Source organism: Rhagoletis pomonella, unplaced genomic scaffold (assembly GCF_013731165.1).
Source record: "Rhagoletis pomonella isolate Grant_MI unplaced genomic scaffold, Rhpom_1.0 Rhpom_scaffold_01954, whole genome shotgun sequence".
Lineage (NCBI taxonomy): Eukaryota > Metazoa > Arthropoda > Insecta > Diptera > Tephritidae > Rhagoletis > Rhagoletis pomonella.
The window spans coordinates 1-27009 of record NW_023460508.1 but is presented as its reverse complement, the minus strand read 5'-3'; the positions used below and the strand labels follow the sequence as shown (position 1 = coordinate 27009).

Genomic DNA, 27009 nt, shown 5'->3' with positions numbered 1-27009 from the left:
TCGGAGCACCAAATCGCTAGCATCGATATTTCTTGAGATATTCGGCTTTGAGGATTGGGTAGTGTGGAATTTTCATGAATTATAAAGCTGAATTGTAGAAATTGTTGATCAACTTCAAAGCACAAGATCTGAAAAAATATCGATGTTAGCGATTTTGTGTTCCGGAACTTTGTAGAAAATTGAACTATGCATATATAAAAAGTATACAGGCCCCTATTATGAGTTGCATTCGATTTTCGATCTTCACTGGCTATCGAAGATCGAAGATCGAGAGTAAAATTCGTATTATGAGCTATGCAAGCGGGTCGAAATTTTCGGCGAGTATCGAATTTTCTGTCGAACAGAATTTTGCTTTCGTTGGTATAGCGAAGTGTTAGAAAATTGTAAAAATGTATAATTTTGCATTTTTGTTTTCTTACTTTTTGGCGGCTATACACTAATTTTAAACAATTTGAATTAATTTCAAGCAGTTCTAACGTCGTGAATAGTAAACACAAGGTCGTAAAACTGATTTTACATATGAAAGAAAATCCCTATACGCCGTTGGCACGATCTCTGAAAACAAAATCATGGAGCTGTTTATAGTTTTAATATATTTTAAATAGATTTGGATCATAAAATTTCTTAAATATATTGTATGTCAAAATATATTCGAAAGACTTCACTTAAACTCTCCTAAACGTTTTCTGCTTCTGGCCAGTTTTCTAAGCCCTCATCCTCTGACGAATCGTTCAACCAGAACGCCATTGTGCTAATTAAAATTTTTTTTACTACGCTTTTATAAACTCGCTTTCTTTATACCCGAGCGCACTTGTGCACAAGGGTATGTTAATTTTGTTCACATAACGGTTGTTTGTAACAGCCAAAACGAATCGAGATAGATATAGACAAATGTATACATAAATGCTCAGAATGAATAGAGAAGTCGATTAAGCCATGTATGTCTGTCCGTCCGTCTGTACGTCCGTCCGTGTACACGATAACTCGAGCAAAAATTGAGATATCTCAACGAAATTTGGTATGTAGGTTTCCATTAATCCAAGGTAGGTTGGTATTGAAAATGGGCGAAATCGGACTGTAACCACGCCACTATAACGGTAATTTCCAGAAATACGAAAACTGCCATATTTTAGTAACTACTGAACATAATTCACTCAAAATTGATATTTACAATCATTTTCAGACGAAAAATGTGAATATTATAAATTTTATGATCACATATATGTATATCGCTAACCGTTCTACCAATTTGTACCAAACTCGGTAAGGTTATTGTGCTTGCCACATAAAAGCAAAACGTTGAAAATTATTGAAATCGGACTAAAATTACGGCCGCTTTTTATATAACGGTAAATTTCAGAAATGCTTGAAACTTCAAAATTTCGAAATTTAAGGACGCTAATTTATTCAAAGTTGATACACCCCGGCTTACCATCTAGCGGTAGGTTTCGGAAAGGTGAAAAAACATATATTTAATACTTGCGCCGGTTATTTAATGTTCGGCTCCGCCCGAACTTAGACTTTCTTATTTGTTTTTATTTCATTTTAATTTGCACATGTGAGTGTATAAGCACACTATTTAGTTTGCTCGATCTGTAAACAAAGCTTCTCAGCGGTGAAAAATATACTATTGTGAACAACCTAAACGAGCGAAATTCACAATAGCGCTATTCTTCATCGAATGATCGCCATAATATCAAATGAAAATTCGTTCGATCAGCACTTTCGACCACAGTCGAAGGTCGAATGCAACTCATAATAAGGGCCGCAGAAACGAAAGAAAATAATAGCCGTCATCGATTCGCCAACAGTTAGCGAGTGGCGAAACGAACGAATACAATGAGGTACAACCAAACTCGCTATCGTCTATCCATGCTAGCTAACTTTGTTGTTGCTTTCACATGCAAAATTTTTCGTTAAGCGACCGGAACTCAAACATAGCAAGCAGCGAAGTGGCGAATCGATGACGGCTAATATCTACTTATTTCAAGTCTTTGGATTTGCAGTGTCAGACAAATTGATAGTTTTCCGACCTTTTGACAATTTTTAACTATTTTCCTTTTGTTTGAGTAAGGTTTATTAATTCTTTATAAAAGTATTACTCATCTACCAAAAGCTATAGAAATCCACATTTCAAGAATTTTGCAAAAATTATAAAAATTCTGCAAAGTTCCACCAATGTTTCAAACTTGTATTTGGAATTCTTACAAAAAAAAACAAAATCGGCATTCTTCTTCTTCCCCTTGATTTTTGATATTTTTTCTGGCAGTGTCACGCATTTGCTTCCATACATACAAAGAACGTTCGACACGTTTAAAATACAAATACTAGTAGTAGTACTAGTAGAATACGTTCCAACTAAACGCGGCTAACCAGTAACCAGCCAAGTGGTGAACTTCCAGCCGCGTTTTGTTGGAACGTGATCTACTACTATATACCTTCTTAATTTTCTACGTTCTTTGGTGCATAGTAGTAGATCACGTTCCAACAGGACGCGGCTGAAAGTCTCCACCCGGCTGTTGTTTGCTATTGAGGTCAGTCTTCCGTGTGGTGAACTGCCAGCCGGGTTTTGTTGGAACGTGATCTACTACTATGCGCCTTCTAAGTTTTCTACGTTCTTTGGCATTTTTCTTTCGAAATATGGTGGCTATTTGCAAATGAACACAATGCAGGCCGGGTTATGAACCCACTGCTAAAAATAAATATTAAAATTCAATCCACAAATGAACTAAGTTTGCTCGTAAACGTTTTGAGCGCATTATTTACATACGTTCACATTTATTGGGTTTTTTTGCGTCCTTTAGAAAAATCCAGGATGTTTGTCACAGAAAATTTAACAAACGGTTATATACTAAAAACGAAGCTTTAATGTTTCTATAAATGGACTACAAAGTAGAAAATAATTTTTTCTAGGCCTATAGAATTTGTCTCGATATATATACTAGTTGAGCCCAATTTTCGAATTTTTATTTGTTTGTATTAAATTTTTTAGTGCAAAGTGCAGAGAATGCGCCTATTTTGAAGAAGACCGATTCTCCTGTTCCAGCTAATAAAAATTGGGGTAATTTATGTCGCTAACAAAAATTTTTGCAATAATCTTATCATCCGTTATGTTAAATTACGGAGTTGTTACGATTCTTCGCGGGTTATATATTGAAAACAAGGTTTGGTCAACTTCCACCAGAACGGGCCTTTCTGACCCACTGTTTAAAAAATGGCTTATAGATGCTTAAAATATCCACTAAAATATTAAGCGCCAAATTTTTCTAAGAAGAACTGAATGTAATGAAAAATAATAGTAATTTTTACGAAAAAGGGGGACTTTAACCCTGTGTAGAAGATATTGCGATGCGCGGGAGCAAACGCTTCCTGGGATTTGACCACCACTCGGGAACATGGCTTCCAACTATACTTAGCTATGAAGTGCCATATTGAGGATAAAAAAGTGCCAAAATGTGCCAAATAGAAAAATAAAAGTGACAAAAAAGGTGCCGTTCTTTATAATTCTTCCCATTTACCATTGAAATTAGAATCAAATTTCTAAAACAAAAGTCCAATGCCAAAGTAAGATAAACCAGTTTTATACACTATATAAATTGGAAATTTTTAGTTGAGAAAAAGAAGTACACGCAAAGGATTTCACAAAAATGTATTGAAATATTACTATTTTTCAAAAGTGCCATTTTGGCACTTTGTGCCAAATTGAAAAATTAAGTGCCATTTGAAGTAAAACCGGGCCAAAAATGACAGAATAAAATAACTTACGAATGTAAAACTTTGCAAAAAAAAGTGTTTGCTTTTTATTTAGTGTTTAAAATTTTAACAAAAAAAAACAAAATACACAGGAAAATCAACTTGTCTTTGTTTTATCTCCAATAATTGAGGATTTAGATGCAATAAGGGCGCTTCTGTTAAAACTGCTTTCTGAGATATTGGCGTTAAAGTTTGTGATGTGCTTTAACTTTCTTGTTGTTGTAGTATATAAAAAAGTCATATGTAGTAGTATTGACAAAAAAAAATTACGAGTATTCGAAATTAATTTAACTGTAATAAACGCTTTCGATCGAAAAACGTGTTACCTACGTTTTTTCTGAGTTAAGGTTTTTTGGAAATTTCGGTGGCCCAAATTATGCGAAAAAACTCCTTTCAAAATGTAATTCTCTTTTCGTAAAATAGTGTTTTTATACGAGTAGTATTTAGTTCCTTCAAACGATGTATTTCCATGTGCATACATCATGCAAGTTTTGTACAAAATTCCTTAGGCGCCGAACGCCGCTGCCGCCGCCGCCGCGCCGATATTTACGTAACTCGGCGGCGGCGCGTGAGAAATGACAAAAAACGGCGGCGGCGGCGGCGTGGCTCGGCGGCGTATACCTCTAGTTTGTAGCTCTTTCACTCTAAAATGGCTGGACGTATTTTAATAAAATTTGGCACAGTTATTGGCTATAACCTGGACTAATATATAGGATATTTCTTGAAAGGGATTGCCACTTTTTTCAAAAGCTAAAATCATCTATCTATTTATCAAGGTTATATAAAATGTTACAACAATGTGGGTGTTAAATAAAAGCAGTTTCAAAAATATTTTTGAAGAGAGTTGCCACCTTTTCATAAACTTAAAATCAATTTAAATAACTATTTAAATCAAATATTTTAGTATGGGTACGAAATGAGAAAGGTTTCAGAGAAATTTATTTCTAAATATTTTTAAAGAGGATTGCCACCTGTTAAGAAATTCGAATGCCATTTACTTAAAAGGTTAAACAAAAATTTTTAATATGAGTATCAAACGATAGAGGGTTAAGAGAGCTTTCTTTCGAAAATATTTTTGAAGACAGTTGCCACCCATTTAGAAATTTAAATGTATGTGTTTGCTGCTTTTTCATGCCAACACGGTAATGGAATTTGGCACACTTATAGGCTATGACTGGGATTAACATATAGGATTTTTTTGAAGAGGGTTGCCACTTTTTTCAAAAGTTAAAATCAATTATTTATTAAGTACGATAAAATATTACCACAATGTTGTGGGTCTCAAACAATAGAGTTTCAATAACGATTCATGTCAAAAATATTTTTGAATAGAGTTGCCGCCTTTCGAAAATATCTTTAAAGACAGTTACCACCCGTTTAGAAATTTAAAATTATTTTAATGGACAAGTTAAATATAATTAGATATCAAACTGTTTTAAGTAAGTCTTGCGGACTTTCACACTAGAGATGGCCACGGCACTGAATATTTATCCCGATCCCGCCCATACCGAAATTCAATTTCCAAATCTGTCTGTCAAATTCAGTCTTTATTTATTTTTTGAAAACGAAGTAAACAAAACCCAGATAATTCTATGTACATATATGTGTGTCAGATGAAAAATCAAACATTTCTGTTTCGTATGTACGTCCATCTACTTTGTACAGAAACAAATCTAATTTGCCTTTACACGATACGTTCGCATGTACCTATGCAAAACGTACCATGTACACAGACATATCGCGTGTAAGAACCGGAGACATAACTATTATAAGAGAAAAGAATATAAGTCAATCAATAATTAATATATTAAGATAAACATTTTTCGAGTCATCTAAAATTATTATTCAAGGACTTATATTATAAAAGTCTTTCATAATAATTATCAGAGAGATAAAAATTTGTATTTTGAGACTTATATTTTAAAAGTCTTTGATAATAATTATCATTGAGATACATGTTTTTAAGTCTTCAATGACTTTTATTTTGAGACTTATATTATAAAAAAGTCGTTTCATAATAATTATGATTGCGAAAAAAATTTTTAAGTCGTAAAAGAAGGGGCTTGTTCAAGACCATTTCAGGATTAGTTGGAGACCAGCTCGGGGCTAATTGGGGACCATTTTGAGACTATTTGGGGAATAATTTGGGAGCAGTTGGGGCTAAGTTTGGGACTAGTTCGGGACTATATATATAATATATAGTACTGCTTCCGAACTGATCCCCAACTAGACCCGAACTGGGCCCCCAAATAGCCCCGAACTAATCCCGAAAAAGTTCTGAGCAAGCCTCGTCCTTTAAGACTTCAACAATTTTTTCGCACTCATAATTTTTATGTAAACACTTTTATAATAAAAGTCTCAAAATAAAAGTCTTTGAATACTTAAAAATATTTATCTCAATGATAATTATTATGAAAAGACTGTTATAATATAAGCATCAAAATAAAAGTCCTTGAAGACCTAAAAATATTTATCTCGCTGGTAATTATGATGAAAAGGCTTTTATTATATAAGTATTAAATAATAGTTATCGATAACTTCAAAAATTTTTCTCACACATAATTATTATAAAAAGACTTTTATAATTCTTCCGAAAATTTTTGGTGACTTTTTTAAAATTCCGTCATGAAATAATAATTATTCTGGGTCTCTGACAAGAACACCTTTAATCAACGAAATTTCATACGCGGCGTTGGTATGTAGAGAGTATTGGCTTACCAAACCTGAAAGCCCCGCTTCGAATCGCAGTTGGCGCAAATTTTTATTTGTATTTTTTAAAAGCTATTAATCGCTCTTTATACCCGAGTGATAAAAAGTGGTATGTCCCTTTGAAATTGCTCCCGGGGTCATTACCGTTTAGTCGCATTTGTTGCAGGGTATCTACAAAAACAAATGAACATACATGTTTGCATCATTTTGTACGTACATATGTATTTACATATGAATGCACATAAGCATATATGTGCTTTCTTGCCACCTTGCTGTGGTGGGGTTTTCTCTTTTGTATTCAATTTTTCTGAACGAAATTTTATTCGTTGTTTAAGCTTGCGACGATTCAAGCTTTTCAAGAACCAGGCAACGAACCGGTTCATACGCGCGACCGACACCGGATCCGAAACGAACGACGAGCTTTTATAACGAAACGACACCGGACATTTGCAAAGGAAACGACGAAACCAACAACACATCTGGCAGCCATTTTGAATTGGCTGCAAGCAACTACACAATGTTTCACAGAATTTGCATTAGCTACTTCTTTTCTAATTTGCACATATTTACACTTTATATTTCTTAATATTATTACACTATTTTATGAACTAAATATGTATCACACGCGCACAAGAAATTGGCTTTTTATTGACTACAACTTAAACAGATTTGAGAAATTACTACGGGCCGCGAATCGACGCTGTCATTTATTGACAACCGCACGCGAGAACTTCCGATCAAATACTGAGGTTCTTCCGTTGGTGATGTGCAAAAGCTTTGCAAATGCGCAAAGGAAATTGATTTTGTTGTAGTGGTCAAATCACATAATCGCCGTAACTAAAGGAAAAAAAAATACCATGTATTCGAACAAAATAACATAAAATCAAAAAAAAAATAAAATAAGTAAAAAAAAATAAAACAAAATAAAAAAATGTTTATTAAATTAAATTAAAATAAGCAAAATGAAAATAAATTTAAAATTATTTAATTAAATAATTAAATTAAAGATTATATAATTTAAATAACTTAAATTGTATTCAATCATAGAGATTTAAATGAGTTAAAAATAAAATAAAAATAATATAAAATTAACTAAAATACATGAAATTAAAAAGACTTAAATAAAATAACATTATATTAACTTCAATAAGTTAAAATAAAATATTATTAATGACTAGCATATACGTAGTAGTTACATTCAATAAATAAAAATTTAGTAAAATACATAAAATTATAAGAGCTAGATAAAATTAAATAAATAATAACAGCATAAAATTACATAAACTGAAAGAGAAATTAAATAAAAAATAAATTTAAATATAGATATGTACTTAAATAAAATAAAAAATAATAATTAATAAAATACATAATTAAAATAATATAAAAAAGTCCCATATCTATCATTAAAAAATGTGTAGATATTTACAATTTATATTTCGATTTTAGGAAAATAAAAACATCACGCTCTACTTCCGTTAAAAATCACGCAAAAAACGAGTCGGGGAACAAATTTCGTTAAAATGTAAATAAGTACAGATGAAAATAGTTTATAATTAATTGATGTTTACCTAGGTATTTCATTACGAAAATTTCAATTAAATAAAAACTGTATTAAAAATGGCATATTTAAATAGTTATTTGTATGTACTTTCCTTTAAAATTTTGTTAAAGCTATTTAATCACATACAAACAAATAAATTATTTAAAATTTCACTTTTGTGTGAAAACGCAATTCATACCAGGGATGGAATTTCAAAATTTCAAAATGTGCCGAATGGTCTTCAAAAATAGTGCCGAAAACAAGATGAAAGTGCCACAAAGTTAAATTTTTTAAGACGTTTTAAGAACAATATATTTTTAGAAATAATATTTTTAAAATACACTGAAGTAATATAATAATTATTGATTAGCTAAATTATTACAGTAAATCACTTTTATGAAGGATTCCTTAGACATATACATAAATTCGTAGTAAAATTACACATAATTACAATTACGGAGGGGAAATACCTACACCGAAATATTATTATGACATTTTTACACACATATATGTACATATGTACCTACATATATGCGAAATAATGGCAGTGAGACACTTTGACCAGGTTCGCCTATTTTGTTCATTGATTATTTTTCGAATGATTTTATATAAAAGTCTAATTAATAATTTAATAAACACAATATATGTACAAAAATCGTCAATTCAAACTTTACACAAAAATTATTGGGGAAAACCCCAACAACAAACTTTGAATTCAGAATTTTTAAGGAGATATTGTACTGCGTATTCACAATGGATTCAGCGGTTTGTAAATATTTCTCACGACCCTTATTATAATTTTTAGTGCTTTTAATTTTAACTTTTTGTATCTATAATGTGGTATGTGATTTTTTGTTATATAGTGGCCTTTTATTTTAAATTTCTGTACTTTATGATTGCGGCAAAACAGGATGAATTGTGCTAAAAGTGCCTCTGTGAATGAAAGTGCCAAAAATGGCACTATTGTGCCTACTTTTCCATCACTGATTCATACAGATGAAATCTCCAAAATGTAAATTTTGAATTACATCTCTATATTATTCAACGCGCGATATATACACATGTACATACATACATATGTACATATACATACATACATACATACACATGTACACACATACGTATGTACATATACATACATATGTATAATATAAACTCACCACAAAAAAAAAAATCAATTAAATGCTTTCTTAAAGAAATTTTATTCGTTAAACTTACCAAAATTCATGCTTTTCAACTTCAACGAACAACGAACCGATTCATACGCGGAACCGACATGGGATTCGAAACGAACGATATAGCTTTTACAACGAAACGGCACCGGACATTTGCAAAGGAAACGACGAGCAACAACAATTTAACCGACAGCCATTTTAAATAGGTACAAAAATTTTCACTGATTTAGCATTGGCTGCTTCTTTTCTAAAACCCAAATGGCAAAACTCTAAATTAACACTTTGTTTTTTTTTTTTTTGACTCACTTAATTTAGCTCACATTTCTGACAGAATAGCATTGCTGCTATGAATAAGCCAGCCATCTTAACTGCTGCTTCACTTTCAATGCACATTGACATTTATTTGCATACTTTCTTTATCCTTTTAAAAACCTAACTCGCACCACTTTGCGCACCGAAATATACATTTTTCACTATAAACTTTAATAAATATACATATTTCACTATGATTAATTATCACCGTTCGCGAACCGACGCAAGAAATTTGTTAACAACCGCGCGCGACGATATCCAATTGAATACTGAGATAAGCTCAATGTGCTTTTTTCGTAGGTGATATGCAAAAGCTTTGGAAGAAATGCTCGAAACAGAGATGCCAACTTCGGAAGAATGGGTGAGAGACTTAAAGTGGTTGGGTGAATTTAATACGATTTAAAACCAAAAATCTTAAAAACACAAAGTAGAAAAATTGTCCCACCACTCTTTAAAGATACCATTAGACTCGTTTCTAATTGTAGACTATAATTCCTGCCAGACGTATCTATAAAATTCTCAATTTTATTATTTTGGGCAGAATTAACGATTTTAACGCGAAAATAAAAATCAAAGTTTACCTGATACATCTTGAGCGGCTAATAATCGGTGATTATTTTTCAGGCATTGATAAAAGTCACTGTTAAGATATTAATCTTAGGTATTTTCTAAATAAACAGCAGTATTGTGCGTACTCAAATACTTACATTTTTTAAGTAGCTAACAGGATAATAAGTAATCTCCCCTAACACCAAAGGTAGGGCACATTGTTTCTTCGGGTACTAGTTTTCCGAATTTTTTAATTACAGATGGGACTTTTGGGATGCGAGTACTTTAAGTTGCGAGTGATTCAATAGGACTGCAGAAACTCGCACGGGCTAGTGATGACACGATTAATCGAAAAACCAATTATAATCGGTTATGTTAATCGAACGATCAACCGATTAATTTTAAAACAATCGAAAAGAAACGCAAAAATGCAGGCTAGAACTCACCGCTATCGTTGTATCTTTTAAAACAACGGCCAGTTTTTTATAACTTGTTAAATTATTTTTATTTATTTTCGAATTTAATCGAAACGAACGATTAATCGGCTAATACCCTATGAATAATTGCAACTAATAATCAAACGGTTTCGATTAATCAATTAACCTATTAATTGATTATTCAATTTTTCTTGCCGTCACTAAATAGGGCCATTCTTGCAAAACTATTGAACATATTGTCCAAGTCCATGTCATCTAATTCAGGCCATAAAACGTTTGTTATCATGCCACTACAAAGTCCTTTCACCGTAATAGCGCTACCGGCATCATTTTCGAAGAAGTACCGCCCGATTACTCCGACAGCCCGAAAACCAATCCAAACAATGCAAGGTTTTTTCTTACAGTGGGTGCAGTTTTGCTTGTTAACGTATCTGTTTAGGTGAGAACGTACGTCATCGCTCATAATACATTTTTTTCAAAAATCGGCATCAACGTTTTGATCACTTTTACGCGTTGTACAACTGAGTACTACACAAATTACCAAGTTTTCCAAATCCTGTAGTACTAATTGTCTCAAAAAAGAATAATAGAAACAAAGCATTAACATGTCACAAACAATTGCTATCAAAGATCTACATCACCCTTGCATTTTTTCGAATAACTCGAAATCCGGTTTTGGAAAAAAGTAGGAATAATCCATTGAGTACTGTTAGTATACAGGGCAATTACCAACACCCACTCACTTTAAGTTCAAGATTGTTGTTAACTGCTCAAGTAGAGGATGGCAAATTTTATCTAAACTATCTATCAGCGAATATTTATAGCAAAATTTTAGTTTTGGATAAGTCGGCAATTATTTTAACAAATAACTTAATAGTTCATAACCTCTAGATTAAAAACTTGCAAATATATGCTTCTGACGTCTGCCAGAGAACTAGTCCTTAACAAATATTTATTTGAGGTAATATGCAAGCCTTTCACGGATTTATATGTTTAGCAAAAAAATTGATTAGATTTTTTTGGGAGTAAGTAAATGCAAAACTCTAAACTTAAGAATTTCTGGAGTGAATGGATGGACTACGAAAATTTTGTTTTTTTGTATACCACCCCACCCCTATTTTTTTTAAAAAGAATATTTTTTCTAAGGCATGATATTTTTGATTATTATTTTATTTCACTTTACTTAATTTATTTCTTTTTTTTACTTATTCCATTTTAAACAATTAAAACTAAATTAAAAAAAAATTAAAAATGAATTTATATTTTTATCGAACTCCGGTTATAATAGTATCGATAATGTGGTTCATCCTCTATTCGTTTCTACCACTGCACTACCAGCAAACGGTAAAAAGTGGACAATATTCGAAATCTTATCGGAATGTCTTAAAACTTGCTACAGGGGTTTTTTTGTGGTCGTTGACTACGAATCTGAAGATAGATTTTAAAAATTCAAAATGGTGGATCCAATATGGCGGACAGTATTGTGTCAAATAATCGGATTGGCTTGAAATTTGTTACTTTATGATTTTTGGTCTCACTGATCACGAATTTAAAGTTAGATTTCAAATATTCGAAATGGCAAATCCGATACAGCCGGCATAAAAAATACGCCTGTAGTGAGCCTACATAAAATGTAGTTTCCTAAGCCCACCTGGAGGAGGCTACACTACGAATTTAGACTTCACTTTTTAAAGTTTTTGGTATTTGCATATTTTTTTGTTTTTCTTTTTATGTTTATAATTTTCACAATTTTACTGTTTTATCTTTTTTTTTGGTATTTTGTATATTTTTGATTTATATATTTTATTACAAATTACGAATTTAGACTTCGCATTTTTATTTTTAATTTTTTGTTTAATTCTGTTTTTGTTTTTTATATATTTTTATTTTTTTCTAATTATGAATTCTAGCTCCACGTTTTTATTCATTTTTTTTTCATTTTTAAATTTTTTTCAGATTTTTATTTTTTTTTGTCAATTACGAATTTAGACTTCACCTTTGTATTTTTTTTGTGTTTTACTTATTTTTTTTTTGTTTTTTTATTTTTTTTAATTTTTTTATCATTTAAGTATTTTTTTAAGTTCATCAAATTAGGGTAATTGAATGCTTCTTTCAGAAAAAATTTTAACTTTTAATTTTAAAACAAAATATTTTTTATATTTATATTTATTTATTTATTAATGGCAGATGTAACGTAAGACCTTTAGTCTTTTCATTGCACAAATTTATCATTTAAATTTTAGATTTGAAACTTTTTTAGACCTTCACTAACACTAATATATCATAATCCAGAGTAAAGGTTAAGTATATAAGCATAAAAAATTAAAATTCTAAAGTTGACTTTTGGCCGTTTTTGAATGCCTTCTGGCCCTCTGTGCACTGGTCGCTCGCCATTTTCTGCAAGCCTTCCAAAGCTTTTGTACATCACCAACGGAAGAACCTCAGTGTAATATCTGAAGTTGTCGCTCGCGGTTGTAATAAATTCGATGCGGTACGCGGACGGTAGTAATTAGTCAAATCTATTTAAATTTGTAGTGAATAGAAGTGCAGAACTGAAGCAACTTCAAAGATGGCGGAATGATGAAAAATTTGTTAAACAGAGCATTTTACTAAAAAGCAAGTATTAATATCGCGTTTTGCAAAATTAAGTGAAAATCCGTGAAAATTATGTATGTAGGTGTTTGCAGCCAATTTAAAATGGCCACCAGTTGCGTTGGCGTTGCTGGTCGCTACTTTTGCAAATTTCCGGTGCCGTTTCGTTTTAAAAGCTCATCGTTCGTTTCGAAAACCGTGTCCGTGGCGCGCATGAAATGGTTCGTTTTAACATTAAACTTTAAAAGCTTGAATCGCCGCAAGCTCAATAAATGTTGCTCTGTTTAAAATATAGGAAACACACGCACCTCCCAACAAGCATGTATGTAAGTGTTCTCAATAGTAACTTAAAGTAAGCTTGCTATATTTAATTAATTATTCGTGTTAAATAAGCGTTTTAAGTATTAAGTTTATTTTTAATTTTTTATTTTTTTCAAATGAACCTTTTATAAATGTTGAGAGCGGATATCTATAAATCCTAAATTCAAACTACTGAAATTAAAAAAAAAAATGCAATTGTTTCCCTGCGTATCGGCATGACTACTTCCTTCTTAACCCTCCATTAGGCGCTTGGGTTCTACTGACGCGGTTGGTCGCGTGGATTACAATAGTAGTCCAACTTCTTTGGGTGCTATAATATTTTATTTAAAAAAAAATTTTATATTTGTTTCCAATAAATGTTTATTTATATTATTTAATACGTCTCAAACATATTTTGACTTTGGTTTTATCTAACCTTTATGAGAGAAATATTAAAACAGGCAATGCGTGTTGTTTTCAGCCGTTTAATAGAAGGTTCTTAAGAATTATTTGCAAATTCAAAGTATGGAATCAAAATAGCTAAACGAATTTCACATTTTTATTTTAAATAATAGACTTAATACAAACTGAACAGTGAAGAAATATAAAAGCATATAAACGAGGAAATACAAGTCAAATATGGAGCATGTTTTTCTCTGCCAAATAAGCGATGCTCTCAACTCTCATATGATTCTTACATGCATATTTATTTACCACGATTGAGAGAAAATGTATTCTATCATTTTTGAATATTTACTACGTGTTTGGCAAATATTTCTTGTGGACTTCGCCGAAAGCAATTTTCTGGCATGTCGGCTGGTGGAGGCTATAAATCTTTTCTATACAAAGTAGATGCCGTCCTAGACGATCAACTTCTCTTGACATATTAGTAATCGGTGTTCAGTTTGCGGTTTTACTAGCTCCCAAGCAATAATTTCCAAATTATAAAAAAACTAAGCTTATCTTCATCTTCTTCATCCATAGAGCTTTCTTCTGTTTCCAAATGTATCTTTTTTGCATCAGAAATTTCAATTTCCATGTAAAACCACATATGACATATCTATAGTGAAATATTTGTTGTACATACTGAATAGCCTTAACATTGCTTATAAACAAAGTTAAATTCTTAGATATGCGAAAATAGCCAAATACACAACAAAAAGTTAATGTTAATTTATGGAAACACTGAAATGTAGAGACCCGAAATCGTTGGAATTTGCACTACAAAAAAGTTATAAAATTCAATGCTAATTTATAATGAACAAAGTCAAAATTTTTTTATGGAATTAAGATTTGTTTTTTTAAAAATTATAAAACTTATCTCAGTGTTCAAACAGACAAACTTCCAAAATGTGCACTTGGCAAAAAATGTTACGTAATTAGGCGCGTGGATTACAATTGTAGTCCACTCGTATTCAACTGTGGCTAAAAGTGGTAAATGTGGGCCTAGCCCCTCAATTGTATACTAAGTGAGCACTTTTGTATATCATCGATAGCTATTCAAGCGGGCAATGTCATCCTCCACCCAAGTTTTAATTGGTCCCTGCTAAAAGATGTTTGGATTACGTATGTAGTCCACGCGCCTAACGGAGGGTTAAAGAAAAACACATTTTTTTAATCTTAAAAAAGAGGAGGCTAATGTAAAACTTTTTTTTAACTTCTTGGTTTTTTTTAATTTTCGAAAATTAATCCGAAATATTAACCTTATCTACGTTAAATACGATTGTTCTTATAACGTTCAATCTGGGTAAGAAAAAAATTTATTTCCTTCTAATCCTATTTTTTCGACTGTTAGGATCTCGTAACCCCTTAAGCAAAACTAAAATTATTTACGTAATTTGAGTTCTGCTTTAAATAAATCGCGTCTTTGAGTGATTTAAATAATTTGTAATTAAAAGTAAGATTAATCAAGCAGTGGGACAGCCCTAATAATAAGCTCTGAATAAATACTACATAGCACTGCTTGGAATCAAAACTTTCATTTGAAGGACCGCCTAAGCGCAAAGTTAGTTCCAAACCTTAGAGAAAATTAATATTCGTAAAGCTCGTTTTAGCACTTGCAATGAAAATTACCCCTTTTGGTAGCTTTTAAAGCACAAGCTCCACATTTTACTACTCACAAAGCTCCTTTGAGGAGCAACGCGAACACATTGTCGCTTTGACAGCTCAACAGCTGATGCACTCCATGCGAAAATAAAACAAACACCTATAGGCGGGAAATTGAAACAAAAAAACACACGAAGAGCACCCAGAGTCAAAAATAAAGCAAGACCAAGTCAAAGCACAATGAAATTAACAGTGTGACCAGATGATCACAAAAAGCGAAGCTAAATTGGTTTTGAAAAAAGGTTAGAAAAAGCTATACGTTAAAAAAAGTAATAAGTTATAAAGAAGTCAGTGTATTACTCAAAAACTCTTCGCCCACTCGATAAGTTGCGCGATAGCGATTTTCTGGAAAAAATTTTTTAAATCATTCTCATCAAAACACACAATAACATACATACATACACATGTACGTAAATCAAGCTTATAACGGATGCAAAATTTCAGGGCATGCAAAAAGGAGTTCAGTTTAAAAATAGAAAACCCAAACAATTTTATTAATCGATGTCTAAATAAACGAGTTCTTATAAAAAAAATTAATGTAAATAATCATTTGTTCGTTAGAATGTTATTTAATTTTGATTAAAAACTAATTTTCCAACTTTTATATTATACAAAAAAATTTTAATTAGTCTTCTTATTTTTTCTGAGTTTTGTGAATAAATTTTTTCCAAAACATGTGTTCTTATACTTTGTTTTTCCCCAAAGAAATCATCAAAAATATTTTTATATGCATAGGGTTAATGGTTTTATAATTCTGATAGACATTATTTCTTCAGTAAACATCTTAAATTGATCTTCCACCAAACATATTTTTTTATAAAAAAGTTACTTATTACCCTGAAATTTTTATTCTAAAAAAATAATTTTTTTTATTTTTATTTCCAAAAATAATTTTTCTCGAAACATATAACTTTCACTGCAATAATATTATTTTTCTCCACAAAATACTTATTTTTAGTATCAGGTAAATTTTTTCTAATTTGGGTTAACATATTTTATTCCTAAAAACTGTTTTTTTATTGTTTTTTCGTAAAAACTACTTTTCCCAAAAATCTTAAAAATAATAATCTTTATAATCTTAAAAAGCAGCTTTTTCTAAAACTTCAAAATTTAAAAAAAAAATTATTTCGCTACTTTTCTAATTTTGATAAAAAAAATTCTAAAATTTTTTGATCAAAATAGCACAGATGGAAAATATGAAATATAAGTCTACTTAAACGTACGCAGTTTCCTTATGAGGGGAATCACTCTTTGGGAAATATGTTTCCACTGGTACTTAAAGCGTTAAAGCAAATTTCTTAGTATAATTTTTTTAAAAACCTAAGAAAAATACTAAGGAAGTATTTTCGCAAAGAAATGGTAGTCTGCGCTGTCATTGGAATTTTTGAACGATAAATAATATTAAGAATTTCTGGTATGACTTGGCATTTATTTTTAAATGATCCGCTTCGAATTTTGTTATGAATATTTTAAGTAAAAAAGGCCCGAAAAAAGTAGCGAAGACGGTCCTGAAGTTCTGAGGCTGTGGCGTAAAATTATATGTATGCCAAATCTAGCCTCAAAACGCTTAGCCTGGTCACGCTGGAAATCACTAACTCGCATACACACACCTGCAAGTTTAGCGTTTTTGTTTGCACAGTGTGTGTGTAGTGAACTTTTTTTCCACGCTTATGACCAGCGTTGCCACTTTGGTAATTTTTAACCAAAATTGGTAATTTTTTGCTTTATTTATCTAGTTTGGTAATTTATTTTTCAATTTGGTAACTTTTTCGATTCGATCTCATATGTCAAATAGGTCAATATACGTTCTGATTCCACATTAGTAAGTGGCCCGTAAGCATTTCCTTTTATAGAAATACCAAGTAATCCTGAAGGTTTCGCAAGGCGAAAGTTGTTCAAGCATTCCTTGGCTACTAGAATGATGTGATCTTTAACAAACTGCTTGACAGTGGCTATTGCTAAGTATATCCACCGCATCCTTTCCTGGAAGGTTTCCTTTCGCTGTCAGTTCGTCAGCTTTGCAATTACTATCAATTTACCGGTGTACCCGCAAACCATATATATGAGTAGAATTGTACGTAAATATGTATGTTCTCATTCAAAAAGCTACGACATTCAGCGGGGGACTTCACTCTGTGTGAGTCGAAAGCTTTCCTTCAAGCGTTGAATTTTTGATGTATTTTCTTGTCACTTGTTTACATACAGTGGTCGAAAAAATTATAGCCGCACCATATTTTGAGAACTTTTAACATATTACAAAAACATACCAAACTTATTTTATGTGCAGAACTGTACAAACATACATATCCAGCCCTAACTTCCAAAATAACGTAAGCGACATATTTTTCAAAATTTTATTTTTGACGCAGAGAAAAGAAAATTTAAAAAAAAAAAATGTCGCTTACGTTATTTTGGCGGTTAGGGCTCGATATGTATGTTTGTACAGTTCTGCACATAAAATAAGTTTGGTAATTTTTTGTTGAATTTGGTAACTTTTTTCGGTGATTTTGGTAAATAATAAAAAAATTGTGTGGCAACACTGCTTACGACTGCTTGCAACTGAATGCTCGACAACGTAGGACGCCAGTTGCACGAGTTGTGGCGTTGGTGTCGGTGTCATGCAGTGACGTGACGCATTCAAAGCGACAAGAGCCATAGATAGCGCCTCCCCCCACCTAACAGCTATTGTGACTTCGACTCTTAACAGAGGTGGTGGGGCCTTTGAGGCTCTCTCTTTTTACTTTTACTACACACTTTTATCGTGTTTGCGGGTGAGCCCCTTTGTTTTTGCTTGACTTCCTTTGCCTTTGTCTTTTGACCATGTTCAAGTTGATTTGTGGTTGAGAGTTGCTTTGTGTTAATATACAAACGAGTATGGAAGTGAGTGTGACACAATCGTGACAGGTGAACAAAATAACAAAGGCGAAAAAAGCAAATTATTAAAAACTACTCCTACGCCGACGGGTGAAATGTGAATTAATTGTTTTTAACTGTGAAGTCGAGCAACACCGTGGAAGTTTTTGTGGAAAAAAATGTACTCAAAAGAATGTGTGAGCTGTGTGGCTCATAAAAGTATGCAATGAAAAATTACGGCCCGAGAAATTGATTAGCCTTAATTGATGGTGCTTGACGAGTGTACGTACTGGGACTTGTTTTGAAGTGGCTTTGCAGTTAGTGGTGTATGTACGTTTGTGTCACTGTGCAAGTGTTTGGGGCAAAAAACAAATTGCCAAAAGTTGTGTATAAATGACAGAAACTTTGTAAATAGCTGTTAAAAACTTGTTTTCCTGTAGCATATGTAATTCTTAAAGCATACTTTGTGGAGCTCAATAGCACCAAGCCACTATGAAATCCTTGACCTGAGCCAATGCCATCGCTGAAAACTTTAACAAACTCAGCAAGTCATAGCAATGGCGGCGAGACAAGTTCATGTAACACCAGCGACAACAACAATAACAAAGAGAGCTATAATGCAACAACAATAACAATGACAAATGCGAAAACAAATACTTCGTGTTGCACTTAAGAGAAACGAATAAAGAATCATCAATGTTTAAACTACAGTTATTCTATGAAAAACGACGATTTCCTGCGCAAATATTATCCTGCAGCAGAAGAAAATTTCGAACATTTCTATGCAAATGGATGCGCGTACGTGGCGGCGTTGCGGTTGCTGCATTTGTTGTGGAAAATTTGAGGCACACAGGGCTTACATAAAAAAAAATAACAGCAAATTAAATGCAATACAAACAGCAAAAGCCACTATAACAACAACAACAACAACAACAGCAACGGCAACCCAGCAGTTAGCGTTTACGCTAAAAACAAAAGCGCACAGCAACCACAACAACAGCGCAGCAGCTGTGCGTGTAATAAGTTTAGCATACCAACAACGAAAAGCGGCGGGGAGATTGGCTTGTCAAAGGAAGAATAAGTGGCCACAAACACAGCTGACTTTTGCGGCAGCAACCGGAAGCTGTAACCATAGCCGGATCAACGTTACCCGATCCCACCTGACAAGCGTTCGTTTCACTTTAACTCTGATTTCCTATGCTAATGTTGCGTTTGTTATTTTTGCCCTAACGGAGTTACACTTTGCTGGCAGCTATAATCCAAACGTGGTAGTAGCTTTTGCGGCAACAGCAGCAGCAGGAGCAACCATTCAACAAACTCAAACGCATCTACCAGCAGCCAATTTTTTAGAATTTGTTGTTGGAAGCGAACATTTGCCACAGCAGCTCGCACCGTTAACAACAATGGGCTCCTGTTTCGGGCGTTGTATGGCAAAGGATGCACTTGGCGGCGGCAGCGGCAGCAGCGGCAGCTCGACCAGCACCACCACCGCAACATCCTGTTTGTGGTAAGTGACGCGCGTTTGTGCTTAATTAAAATCTAATTGCATTGGTTGGGTATAATATGGCTGCTCCGCAACGTGCTCGTATGGATGCAAATTGATGTACGCTTAAACATGCAAACATACATACACATAAATACAAATGCATGAGTGTTTAAAATTGCGCTGTGTGCACGCCAAATTGGTAGAAAATTTAATTTTCTCTAATTCAGCAAAAGTATTGTTATAATACATGCACCCATACATTCATTTATGATCTATAAGCAACTTAGTCCTCGGTGTAGGTAAAATTTGCGTTAACCCAGTATGAAATCTGTAACTTGTTCTTGTGTAACCCAGCAGAAAATGTGTAATTACTTCTTGTATGTAAAGATGAGCATTTTTGGACCAGCACAGGGCTATTGCAGGACCATTTTGATACTGGTTTTCGACTAATTGGGGACCACTTCAGCACTAGTTCGGGATCATTTCGGAACCTGTTCAGAACTATTTCAGGGCCATTTAGGGACTATTTGGGGATCATTTCGGCACCGTCTTGGGACAAGATCAGGACCATTTCACGACTAGTTCACGGTTATTTGAGAACCAATCTGGGGCTATTTCAGGTCCATTACGGGATAGTTGCGACTATTTCAGGACTATTTATGGAACATATCGGTATTATCTCGCGAGCATTTCGGGACTAGTTCGAGATCATTTTGGGACTACTACGGAACCATTTTGGAACCATTTGTGGACTTCTTGGTTATCATTTCAGAGCAAGTTCTCGATATTTTCACTTCTAGACTACTTCAGGGCAATTTTAGGACTATTTTAGGATCACTTCAGACTTGTTCGGAATCGTTTCGGGAGCAGTTCAGAACTTTGTTAGGGTCATTTCGTGATAATTTCGCGGCCAGTTCACGGCTATTTTAGGAATATTTCAGGTCCACTTCGGGATAGTTCACTGCAATATTAGGCCCCTTTCAGACCTATTTCAGGTCCATTTCGGAACCGTTTCGGGACTAATTACGGCAATTTGCGGACCATTTCGGGACTAGATTAGGACCATTTCAACACTACCTCCCGGCTATTTGAGGATAATTTTGGGGCTATTTCAGACCCATTTCGGGATGATTCACGAATATTTCAGGACTATTTAGGGAACATATCGGTATAAGCTGCGGACGATTTCGGGACTAATTCGAGTTCGTTTTCAGGTAGTAAAGGCCCATTTCCGGACCGTTTCAAGACTTGTTGGAGAAAATTTCGGTACCACTTAACGACTTTTTCAGAACCACTTTAGGACTGCATCAGGAAAGTTTTAGGTCTAATATGACAAACAGCGTTGCCATTTTAGCCGTTTTCCGGCTAGATTTAGCCGGTTGCGATAGCAAACAGCCGGAAAAAATTCGATTTAACCGGCAGCCGATTTGTTAGCCGTTTTGCAAAAAAAATTAGCCGTTTTTAGCCGATTTTGCTCTTTGCCTTATTTTATTAAAATTCAAATATACAAGTTTTTATTTTTACAAATTTAGTGCTCCAAAATCTATTAGAAATGGTCTTATCTCTGAGAAAATTTTCATGTCGGACTGTGTTATATAAAATTGAAAAACAATCAGATAGTGAGCCGATTTCAATGTTGTTTGTTTTAAGCGAGTGACCCAAATATACATAAACTGGGACGCGTCATTTTAGCAGATTAAAAAGTTACAAGTTTTCTGAAATTTTGCAGAATTTTCATAATTTTAACACCAAGTGTGAAATCTGTTTGTAGTATATGTTGTTTGTTAAGTAATGAGCTACATATTCATAAAAAATAATAAATATTAAATAAACTAAAAAAAAATAGGCAAAACTTGCTTCAATTTTGCGTCCCAGTTTATATTTGGGAGAACGTAGCGGGAATTTTCTTCATAAAATTTTTGTTATGAATGTCTTAAATTTAAGTGTGAAGTTTTATTCGCTACACTTAGAAAATAAAAGAGCACGAATTTCGATGTTTGCTCCACTCTCTGGGAAGACAATACATGGTGCAAAAATACTTTTTAAATTTTATAAAATAAAACTGCAGTAGTTTTCATCTTATGTGGATAAATCTTGTGACAAATACATAGTTTCGTGCTTATATTTTTGTATATATATTTTTAGCAGCACCACATCTTTATCAGAGAATTCCTAGAATCCAAAAATCGGTACTGTTACAAGTTGCAGGCATCATTTTAACTCGACTTCTTTCCTGTCCCACGGATAATGGTACATCTTTCAGAGGTTTAAAGATATTTTGCGTCAGCAATTTGTTATCAACCTACGTACCCTACCTCGGAAAAGCGAAAACTTTATATTTGAACGTTTGCTCAGGTGTACCGAATTCTGGCAGTTTGGAAACGCGCAACACTTTTAATATTTTGATCGAACTTCACTAACTTCAAATTTTTTTCTACTTGTGTTAAAAGTGAAGTGGTCGGCAACAACAGCGAATGTCAATAAATTAAACTACCTTCTGCTTTCACAGCTTTACGTGTTCATTTCTCAAAATATTGCCCTCCGACTAAGCAAAAGTGCCATACTCTCAGCTAATATAGCTATTTTGCGGGACAAAAATCTAATATTTATAAGAAGGCAAAATTGTTTAATAGAAAAGAAAACGCCATAACTTTGTAATTTATCTCTGTTTTTATATTTAAGTAATACAAACATGACTTCTGATGTAAAGCTTAGCTACGTATAACGACAGTTTCCTTTGTTAAACAAAAATAAAGTGGTGTACAGCTTAGCTACGTATAAATAATCTTTATTAACCAAAAAAAATTCAACGGATTTACTAGTCTTTCTAATTGTAGTTTATGTATTTAAAAAAATTTAATTCTGGTTGAAACATTTTAGCCGTTTTTAGCCGTTTTTTTTGTCCAATCTAGCCGGTCGCCCTGAAAAGTTCTGGCAACACTGATGACAAACTACTTTGGGGTAGTTCGAAATCAGTCACAAAATGAACCTGAAATAGTCCTGAACTATTCGCGAAGTGGTTAGAATAAAATCGCCCACTGGACCCGACAAAATGGATAAAATGTAATGAAATTAATGTTCAATTTGTAACCAAACCTATTTATATATGCATGTATGTAGCTGAATCGTCCAATGATTTCCACAACTGTTACTCACGCGTTCTTTATATACTCAGAGACTAGTCCGAGTGCAGTACATTTGGGTATTTATTACGCAATTAATCAAATACATTTCTAATGCGGCGGGAGTATTCGCCCAGCAAGCTTACTATCACCGGTTCGAATCGCACCTACCTGGAACTAGTTTCTTTTCATATTAGTTTGGGTATAAAGGGGAACACTTACTGTCTTCATAGGACATGCTCGAACAAAACTGAACAGTTCATTCCATATAAAGAAATCAAAAGTTGTATCGCATTTCGCATCGCAGATCAAATATAATTCGAAATGTGTTTGTGTGCCTATCTACCCCAGCTGCTCGACCTTTATTCCCATGGCCACAAAGTAATATGATGACTTCACAAGTACACCCCTTACCTTCTGGCTTTTCTGTTACTTTGCCAACAAGGGCAACTGTATATGTTTGCATTTTTACTCATCATTTTCCGATTTCTTCATCTTCATTTACTCAAGCGCAGTTTATTCAACGCCTTCGCCTGCAGCATCTTCCTATTTTATGTATACTCGTAAATACTATAGATTGCCAAAGCTCTCCTTGAGCGTACTTTGTTTAACCTTCAAGTATCACGTTTCTGGTTATTTTAACTTCTTGCAAATTAATTGCACATACATACATACAGTCACGAAAATGTGCCTAAGCTTTTACTGTGTCTACAATATATTTGTTTGCTTTCTGCCCCAGCAACCACCCTCCCGTCGATTCCCTTGCGCTTTTTAATTTGTCTGCTGTTGCTAATAAAATTAAGCTACACTCTGTTTTATAGATATTTTAACTCATTCCCCAGAACGTAGATAATTGAATTGTGGTAATTTCAAAAGAACTCACAGGTATCCTCTGAAAATAACTTTAATAGCAATTAACACTTTTCGTTCATTAAAAACTTTTATTAAAGGGCGTCCGTTATCTCAGTTCAAGCTCTTTGAAGAAACAGCACACGTTTTAGCTTACTGCTGAGTCTAGAATTTGCGATTTGCGAATTCTCTAGGCGTGTACCTCCCTTCGTTCGTAAGTTAGAAAATTGGGGGTATCCCTTACATTACATATTCTAAGATTATTGCTTAATAACAATTCGAAAAGTGACTCACCTCGATCGTCTGTGTCCCAGCTGCCCCAAATATGATGATGGGCATTCGCTTGCTTGCTTCGATTATTAGCTGTGTGACTAGTGCTGGCGGACCTGGCTTGCCATGTGCCATGTATCACGAGGCAATCAAAATTTTCCTTAATGAGGTTTCTAGTGCGGCCACTGTGGTGTCTGCATCGCTGAAGTGTGTCAGAAAGTAGACATTAATATTTTTCTTTACTAATTAGTCACAGCTTGGTTTACCTTTGTCTCTTGTATAGATCACCTGATAATCTTTACTGCTTAAGCCGCAAACACGATCTTTGATGACCCAAGGTTCTTGGATAAGCACGTTGTCCTCTTCCCTTTGAGGGAGACGGGGGAGTAGTGCGGCTGACGCCGCTTTGCTGTGGTGGAGATTTATTTCTGATATTGTTTTCAATATGTCTGGCCGGACGTCCTATGACCATACAATTGGCATCATCAACCTCAGATAATGGAGGAATGCCCTCTTCGTCAAGGCCAAGTTTATCGGTCAGCGATCTGACGTCGTCTGACCTATCGCTGACCCACCGTGTCGCAGCTGGACGCGACTTTGCAGTCCATAGAGCATTCGGTTTGTTCGACATATCGACCCTTAACCACCAAAATAACGTAAGCGAAATTTTTTTCAAAATTTTTTTTTTTGATGCAGAAATTTTCCTAAAGCATTTCTGCATAAAAAAATTAAAAAAAATTCGCTTACGTTATTTTGGCGGTTAAGGCTCGATTTCCTGTCGATAAACATGGCGCTTGAAAGCCGTAGTTCATCCACCAATTGAGGTTGGATAAGGAGGTAAGTGATTCGTTATTGAGAACAATCACTGGCACTCTTCGCCTGCCCATTGGCTCCTCCAACTTCACAGCCTTCCGGTCATGAGTTGGAAGCTCGGAGCTTCCCAGCTACCAGGTCCCAATTTACAGCGTATCGGTCGATCACAGCATAGACAAGCGATTCGCTCGCCACGTCGGCAAGGGATTTTTTGCGCTCCTTGCTTGTTTGCTCCTCCGTGCGCTTCCACTTTTTGAGGTCAGCTTTAGCTTTTTCCCGAAGATTCTCCAGGAAAGATTCTGCTCAAGCCTTAGAGCTGATTTGCTCCTCGGTTCAATCCTCTTGCTTTGCATCTTTCAGCCTATTGGCCAGTATGCAGCTCTCAAGAAAACGGTCAGGAAAAAAAGTCGATTATTTCGTGTGTGTGTCCAAGGAATTTTTGACATCTGATATTTCACCAGCCTCTTGCCTCACTCTTTCTTCAAGAAATAATAGAACGGGTATATATTTCTCTTGCAAGCAAGGGTTGCCTTGTGCTCTTTTTTTCACAAAACCGACACCTCTTAACTACGCAACTAGTAGTTACGCTTATCCCATAAATAACTACTTCAAAATATAAACTCAGACATTCATCCCACTTGACTGGCTATGCCAAAATTTCATGTAGTCCTGAATAAATCAAAACTCACTACATAACAGCACAAGCTACGCTACCACGCCTAATTGGGTCACCTCGGGCAGCGAATGCTTTTAGCCAACCAGATACAGGCCGCACTGTGCCACCATTTCACAGCAGCAACAAGCAGACACAAGAAAATTTTTGGCAGACTGTATTAGATAGTAAACATACATACATATGTACCTACCTAAATACTTAGTTGCAACCGCAAGCGCCTTAGCTTAACATAAATATCACTTATCTCTGCACGAACACACAACAACAGTGGCGCAAAAAGTGCATCTTCAGCCACAATCAGATGAGACATACTTGAACTGCTGACGAAAACGATGCAACAGCGTCTAAACCGGCGCCGATTTGCACAACTGCCAGTCATTGTGGGTAGGGTAGAGATGTGGCACTTACAAGCAGGCTATGCTATGATATGCTAAATACATATATGTAAGTAAATACTTATGAGTTCAGTGGCCTGAAAAGGTACTATGTACAAATGTTTGACATGCAACATGTTCTCTTGCTGTAGAACCGAAAGTGGAGCGAGGGAAAGATGTACGATGCTCATTAACTGCATTGTTTGCCAGCGTACCATGTTTAGCGCTATAAAACATTGTAACAACCCCTTTTGCAAGCACAAATGCATAAACATATGCTCTTTTTTCTACATGCACATGAGTATATTAAATTTAATGTGTTGGTGTTGATATTGATGGTGGTTTGCGTTCATTCACGTACGAGCATGCTAGCGGCAGCAATTTTTTTATTTGTTTTCACCTTTTGAGCATATGTTATGCATTCATTGCATATGAACAAAGTGAGTGTTGTCTACTTTTAGGCGTCAAGAACATGCAACAGATGAACAAGAAGCGGAACTCGTATCGAATGCGAGCGACAAATGCCCGAGAGAGAATTTCATATATCGAATTATAAAGTTTAAAACGAAGGTGAGTATGCGAATTGTCGAGTTAATTGGAATTTAAAATTTAAAATTGAACTTAACTATTAGTTAAAAATATACTGGTCTAAATCTAGAATATAAGCTATGAAGCGTTAAATAAGCATATCGTGATGCAAAAATCAATTCAAGCTCTTTAAAATTTATATTTTTGTAACTAATTTCATCTGCTAAAAACACAAGTTTGAATAGCTTTTTGGTCCTGAAAGGCAAAATTGTTTAAAAATCAAAATTTTCGCAATTGACGGAGTGTTACTCTGTTACCGATTTTTACTCCTTATTCATATTCATAGCAAAAACGGCCACAGTTTATCGACAAATTCTGGGAACAGCAAGACCTGCAATACACAAAGCTATCCAGTAGAAATGGAACTCAGAGGTACGCATTTTCTACTTTTATGAAACCTGGCCTAACTTCACCTAACTTTATCAAATTTTACTCAGTCATATCTAACCTAACCTTAGCCATGTCTTCCTTTTATTTATCTATCTTTTCCAATTCGATACTGTCA

General features: G+C 34.0%; 1 protein-coding gene across 1 annotated transcript; it reads left to right on the top strand.

Annotated features, from left to right (window-relative positions):
- Window positions 1–18081: 18081 nt before the first annotated feature.
- On the top strand, window positions 18082–26876 carry LOC118752916 (the record flags this gene model as incomplete). The annotated part of the gene is given in 3 exon segments (XM_036487764.1): window positions 18082–19833; window positions 26378–26486; window positions 26791–26876. Coding segments are annotated over 3 exon segments (920 nt in total), but the record flags the coding sequence as incomplete, so codon positions are not given.
- Window positions 26877–27009: the final 133 nt, after the last annotated feature.